This window comes from Gavialis gangeticus, unplaced genomic scaffold (assembly GCF_001723915.1).
Source record: "Gavialis gangeticus isolate Ggan-Ray unplaced genomic scaffold, GavGan_comp1, whole genome shotgun sequence".
Lineage (NCBI taxonomy): Eukaryota > Metazoa > Chordata > Crocodylia > Gavialidae > Gavialis > Gavialis gangeticus.
This window is the reverse complement of record NW_017729031.1, coordinates 105,531,673-105,538,507: the sequence shown is the minus strand read 5'-3', so window position 1 is coordinate 105,538,507 and position 6,835 is coordinate 105,531,673. Positions and strand designations below refer to the sequence as shown.

Below are 6,835 nucleotides of genomic sequence, written 5' to 3'. Positions count from 1 at the left end.
GTCCCAAGATGGCGAACCAGGGGTGGGGCAACTGAAGGGGCGGGGCTACCCATGCAGTACTCGGCAGCTCACCAAAACTCATAAAGTGGCCCTCTGCCGAAAATAATTGCCCGCCCCTGCCTTATATTGATAGCATTCATTCATTTCACATAGCCCCTAAACACTCCTCAAGCGGTAATGTTTTTTGTTGTAATCAATCTAAACTGGATTTGAAGCAGTGATCAGGATATAAATGCCTCAGATCCTACAACCAGTTCTTTACAGTCCATCCTTTCATCTCTGGAATATCATTATATGATCAAACTGGAGAGAGCATAGGGTCATAGAACACACAAAAATAATTCAGTAGCTGCTTCTTTCTGTACTTTTGGCTAAGGATGGATATAATGGAAACTGAATGTAAGGACCTCAAGAATAATGAAATACTGTTCAAATGAAGAGTGTGAAATTCCCAGTATATTTCAGTAGACTTTCATTTTCCATTCAGTGAAGCTTTGCTGTTCTTGCAGTACAGCTTTACACAGTGTTTTCTACTGTGCGAATCCTCTTGAAAAGCAGCTATTTTAATAATAGTTCTTAGTATTTAGGTGTTTAATTTCTCAGGAATAAAGAATTGATTAACTCTGAACAAGGTAGTAGGGAGAGGATTAAGTTATCACTGTTTAAAGGGAAATTAATTCTTTTCCAAATGGGTCTTCTATTCTAACGAAATACTCTGCTATATAATGAAGTTACTTGGGGAAATAACATTTCACTTGAGGAGGTTACATTGTGTCCTTCTGAAGATGACACAGTACAAGAGCTATACTTACATATTTTGCATTTATTTAGTGAGTACAACAACATTTTAGAGCCCAAGAAAATAAATAAGAGGAAGAACAGTTGCTTTTCCTGCTAAATTGTAGAAAGCAGAATATAAGATGGGGTAGAACAAAAATAGGACCTCTAATAAACTAAGTCAAATGTAAGATTAAGTTTCTGAATTAAAAATTTAACTATATCTTCCTACAGGTTGGTACAATCCGCTACATGGCACCAGAAGTACTGGAGGGAGCAGTGAACCTGAGGGACTGTGAATCTGCTCTGAAACAAGTAGATATGTATGCACTAGGCCTTATCTACTGGGAGATTTTTATGAGATGCACTGACCTCTTTCCAGGTAACTGTGGGATTTACCAGAATCATAAATTTCTTAAATGCATTTTTTAAATCAGATCCATTATGTTTGTCACAGAACAGAAAAAACAGTTCTTGTTTTTAAATATTAATCCAGTGCCATCTAGTGTTCAGGAGTATTACTGATATCAACACAGTATGCATCATTGTAATATATTGAAATCACTGGTGTATGTGGCCTTTTATTTGCCCTGTTAACCTGCTTGCAAGTCTGTTTATAATGCAGTTTGGATGAATCTTATCACTGCCTCGCTTCTCAGAACCATCATGTGTTGGGAAGACTACATAGTCAAATCAGTTGATTTCCATAATTGATGTAGCACCTTACATGCATCTCAAAGTTCTTGTTATTTAATATTTGGAAGGGAAGTTACTGTGATTTAATGCAGATCATCATGGTTTTCATGCTAGCCTTTGTCTGTGCTAATGCCTGCTGAACATTCAATGGACTCAATAGATATAATCTAGGGAAAAAGATAATGGACTTGTAAAGTGCAACACATTAAAAGGTTGTTCATAGCTACCCTTTTATATATTACTGAAGTGCATCTTGCGGAGTTAACAGGACGTGGAGTGCAATAATCTATACCCAAGCAGCTGCACTTTACGGGCTGGGATTACAGTTTCTTTTCCTTCCTGTTCCATATTAAATATAAGGACAACTCCAGTCTGCCTTGTTTTGTGCAAATTAAGTATGGTACTCAGGCTCTTGACCAGCTTTTTGTCCCTCGCATGGATGAACTCTCAACTGGCTGCTACCCACAGGACATCGCTAAACACTTCTGTTTTCATATTTATCTATATTTTGTTAACTTAAAGTCTTGATAGGGAACAGAAACTTCCCTGTCACCTCCTGCCATCTTAAAGCCTGTTGGTTCACTATTGCTTTGTTTCATGGGGTTCTTTTTCTTTCTTTTTGCCAACAGGGGAGTCTGTGCCAGAGTACCAGATGGCATTCCAGACAGAAGTCGGAAACCATCCCACTTTTGAAGATATGCAAGTCCTGGTGTCTAGGGAGAAGCAGAGACCAAAATTCCCAGAAGCCTGGAAAGAGAACAGCCTGGTGAGACAGCATATTTACAGAGAAATTTTGGATTGAGCCAGCTAAGTGGTGTTCTCGCTCCTCAAAGCCAAATGTTGCATATATTTTTTCTAATTGACATTAATATTTAAAGTTTGAGAGTTGGTCCAGACTGCACTTTTTAAATAATGAAGTCAATTAAAATACTTCGTATAGAACAGTTCATATTAAAATAAGGGATTCTGAAAAAAGAAATACTATGGTTACCACCAGATCTTAAGAAGTTACAGGCCAGAAGGACATGTCATATTAACATTTATATGTGTATTATAAGTACAGTACACTTGAGGCACAAATATAAAAATATTCCCTATAATATTTCCAGGATATCCAAGAATGCCCAAAGATGTTACTAATGAAAATTTCATTACGCTTGCAGGTGAAGCCAAATAACACAAATACTGTAAGCATAGCATTTTCTTAATCATATTCCTTTTCCCAAATTATGTATTTTATAACACTACTGAATTTTAAAAGTAATATAGTGCTTCACATTTTTATAGTTATTTGAATTTTTTATTCTAAAACGTGTGAATAAGGCAGATTTCTGTTGTTGCTGTTGTTTATATTATCATAGCACACAGATGCACTAGTCTTGGCCCAGGACAGAGTACACTACAGACTGCACAGCCACTGAACACAGACATCCCTGTCACAAAGAGTTTACTGATAAGTATCAGACAAGAGAACAGATAGATACAGACTGATGGCGAAGACAATGACAGTTTCAGTCAGGATGGTAGTCAGTGATTTCAGTACACCAACAACTTTTGTCAAGATTTTGGGTGCATCATGACGAAGGAGATATTTGAAAAAGAATAATGAAGTAGCTTTAGGATATTAAAGGGAGCTTCTCCCAAGTATGTACAGTAGCAGGGAGAAAACACAAAGGTGCTTGTTTGGAAATCTAGCAGATGTGAATGGCAGCTTGCCTTCTGAGCCACTTACCTTACAACCTCTTCATACTACACAACTGGTGATGAGTAGAAGGCGAAAAGTCTCGAAGGAGAAAGCAAATTGTTTGTTCGTTGAGTTAGAAAAGCATGGGCCAGCAGAGGGATGAAATAATAAATTCATGGCCAGGAAACTGAATTTTGCATCAGCCTTCTAAGTGAATATAAACTGTGTCAAAGCCAGAGAAAGGATATTGCAGTAATTGAGACACAAGATGTAAAAGGCTTGGGCAACCTGTGTGGATAGAGAGACATGCCTGTAACATAAGAGATGCTATGCAGAAATAATCTGGAGGATTTGTACATAGCCAGAATATAAGGAATTAGACAGAGGTCCAAAGTGAACAGGAGATCCATGTTACAGTCTGAGTGAAGGCAAATTGATGGTGTCATCCACACTAATTTAGAAAGAGAACATAGGAACACAGGTACCATGCTAGGTCAGGTCAGTGGTCTGTCTAGCCCAGTATTCTGTCTCCAGGAGTGGCTGAAATGAACACTATAGAGGAAAAGCATTGAATTGGCTATCTCTAGTGTGATCTGTCCCCTATTCAGTATCCTCCTTGGCTTCCACCACTATTGGTTGTCTCCTCAAAGGGGGCAACTCCAACTGTTCTGTTCAGTACCCATTAATAGATTTATTATTCATGAATTTATCCTGTCCGTTTTGAACCTGGCTATGCTATCTGCCCCGACCACCTCCTGTGGCAGTGAATTCCATAAGTTAACTGCATTGCATTAAAAAGTACTTTCTCTTGTTAGTTTTAAACCTGTTACATCTTAATTTTAGCAATAGCCCTTAGTTCTAGTATTCTGGGACTTGGTGAACAACAGTTCCCTGTTCACTTGGTTCACATGTTTCTTGATTTTTATAGACCTCTATCGTATCTCCCCTCAGCCTTCTCTTTCCAGATTGAAGAATCGTGGCCTTTTTAGTCTCTCCTGGTATGGCAGATGCTCCAGGCCCCTGATCATTTTGGCTGCTCTTCTCTGTACCTTTTCTAGTTCTACATCCTTTTTGAGATGCAGAGACCAAAACTGCACACAGTATTCACAGTATTCAAAATGTGGGCACAACATGAATTTGTATAGTGACATGATGATGCTCTTTGTTTGGTTTTTGGTTCCCTTCTTAATGATGTTTTTAGAGAACTCTCTACAGTGCCTCCAAGGTTTCTTTCCTTAGAACAGCAGGTTCAGAACTCAGCACTGTGTACATATAGTTGAGGTTATTTTTCTCCATGTGCATGACCTTGCACTTGTTAACACTGAATTTTATCCACCATTTTTTGCCTACTCCATAGCTTGGTGAGATCTTTCTACAGGTCCTTTGTGTCAGCTTGGTACTTGATTACCTGGAATCATTTGGTGTCATCTACAAACTTGAAGATTTCACTGTTCACCTCCATTTCCAGATCATTGGTGAAAATGTTGAACAAAATAAGGTCCAACACAGATCCCTGCAGGACCCCCTTTTGACTTCCCTCCAACCTGAAAAGTAACCATTTATCCCAGCCTTTGCCTCCTAACTTTTAACCAACTCTCAGTCCACAAAATAACCTGCCCTCCAATCTGTAGCAATGCAGTTTTTAAAAAAAAGCCTTGGTGAGGGCCAGAGTTTGTGACCTTTTTTGTTTTCCTTATTTAGGTATGCCTTCCATTTTCTAAAGGATGCTTTTTTGCTTTGAATCGCCTCCTTAACTCTGCTATTAAACCATGCAGGGGTTTTATTGGACTAATCTTTCCTTAACACCCCAAGACAGGCGTGAGGTGTAAGGGAGAGATTAAGAGCTCTGTTTATTTGGGTTGAGCTAGCACTAAAGGCTGAACATCCACAAGATGTTGGAGAAATTGGCCCAGAGTTTAGTTTGAACAAACAGAAATGAGTTTGGAATAGAGCCAGATCTATAAATTGCCCACAGTAGGGATAATAGTTGAATATGGGTTTAGAGATGAGCTTACCCTGAGGTAAGAGATAGAGGAAGAAAAGAAGGGGCCAGAGGCAGAGCCCTGAGAAACCCCTGCAGAAAGCTGAGGAGGGATGAGGAGGATCCTCTGAAGAACAGCTGAAAAAGTTATTAGAAAGGTAGGAGGAAAACCAGAAGAAGACAGGCAGCCAGCACCGGAAGCCAACAGAAGAGCAGATTTCAAAAGGGGCAGCATGGTGAACTCTGTTGAAGGGGGCTGCTCAGTCAAGAAAAAGGAAGAAAAAAATACTGGTTATAAGATCTGGGTTTGAAAAACTGATCAGTGACTTCCGTTAAGAGGTCTTTCAGTAAGTTTGGGGGTGGAAACTGTATTGGTGAGGGCCTAGGTTGGAATTTGAGGAAATGAATCCCCAAAGATAAAATGGAAAAGGCAGTTGAGGGTGGTAGTCAAGGGTAGATCCAGGGGGATGTTGTGGTGCAGTCACAATGCACTTTGATTCCTTTTCTGCCCCTGCCATCCATGTTAGCCGAGGTCCCGTTCCTGCTACAGCCAGTCTGTGCAGCCCCTCTTCCAGAGCTGGACAGGCAGCCAGCAGCCCCTGCCATGTCCTGTGTGCCTCAGAGATCAAGGGCCTGATCCTGCCTGCACTTCCTTTTTCAAAATTCTAGATTCACTGTTGGTGGTAGTTAAAGAGGCAAGTGAAGTCAAAGGTGTTTTTTAAGATGGGAGAAATTAAAGCATATGTATTATGAGTGTTTAGATTTTTAAAAATCCCTACCTTGGTCCAGTCAGTTTAATCCATAGAGCTCTGGGATTCTCAAGTGTTCTGCTCCATGTTAGTAAGTGGCTGAAACTCATTTTCTCCATAAACTGCTCCTAAACTGCATCCAAGCATGCACTTAACACATAGCAATAAACTGCATCAGAGTTTATTGCTCCTAGGCGCAGTGTTTACATATGTGCCTGGGACCACAGCACGTTGAGCCAGGGCAGAACAGCCCTAGCTGGCAGGGGGGGTCTGGGGGATCAACCTGGCAGCCCAGGGCTGCTCTGCCCTGCCTCAGCATGCTGCTGAGGGGCTGGCTGGGGCATGAGCGTGCTGCAGTGTGGGTCTAGCCAGCAGGCAGCCCACACACTGTAGCACCCCTGTGCCCCATTCAGCCCTGGTCACTGTCTACACTGGTGTTTTGGCGCACATAATTATTCCACTGTAGGATGGTACTTGTCCCAGATAGTACTGTCCTACACCAGCAGAGTTAATTAATTTACTGAGCCCTAATATGGGTGCGTGTGTAGATGGTGATGCTTTACTGCAGAGCTAGTTAGTCAGCTCCACAGTAAGGCACACATATAGATGCACCCCTAATATTGGAGATCTTTACATGGAAAATGCAAAGTATCTTGATTCACATGTTTATTTCACTACAGAATATAAAATAGTCCAATAAGTGAGAGAAGTGGTGATTAAAAGAATCAAGAGATATATTATTGACTTTTGATGAAAAGAGAGCTTTATCTACTCTAGCACTTAGAAAACGGTTTCAGACACATTTATGAGGAAGTCAAAGCCTCTGGTACTATAATGTTATAAAACACATTGTGACCTGCGTTCCAGTCTACTTGCGGAGGTGTTTTATTACCAGGGATCCTGGTTTTCCGTGATAAAGAAAATCACAAATTCTCTGATAAATTGCAA

General features: G+C 40.4%; 1 protein-coding gene across 1 annotated transcript in view; it reads left to right on the top strand.

Moving 5' to 3' along the window:
* BMPR2 (bone morphogenetic protein receptor type 2) overlaps positions 1-6,835 on the top strand; it is a 291,892-nt gene that overhangs the window by 258,584 nt on the left and 26,473 nt on the right. Inside the window, exons 9-10 of the mRNA XM_019523499.1 lie at positions 1,012-1,159; positions 2,103-2,239. Coding sequence (XP_019379044.1) covers positions 1,012-1,159; positions 2,103-2,239 — 285 coding nt within the window. The remainder of the gene's footprint in view (positions 1-1,011; positions 1,160-2,102; positions 2,240-6,835) is intronic.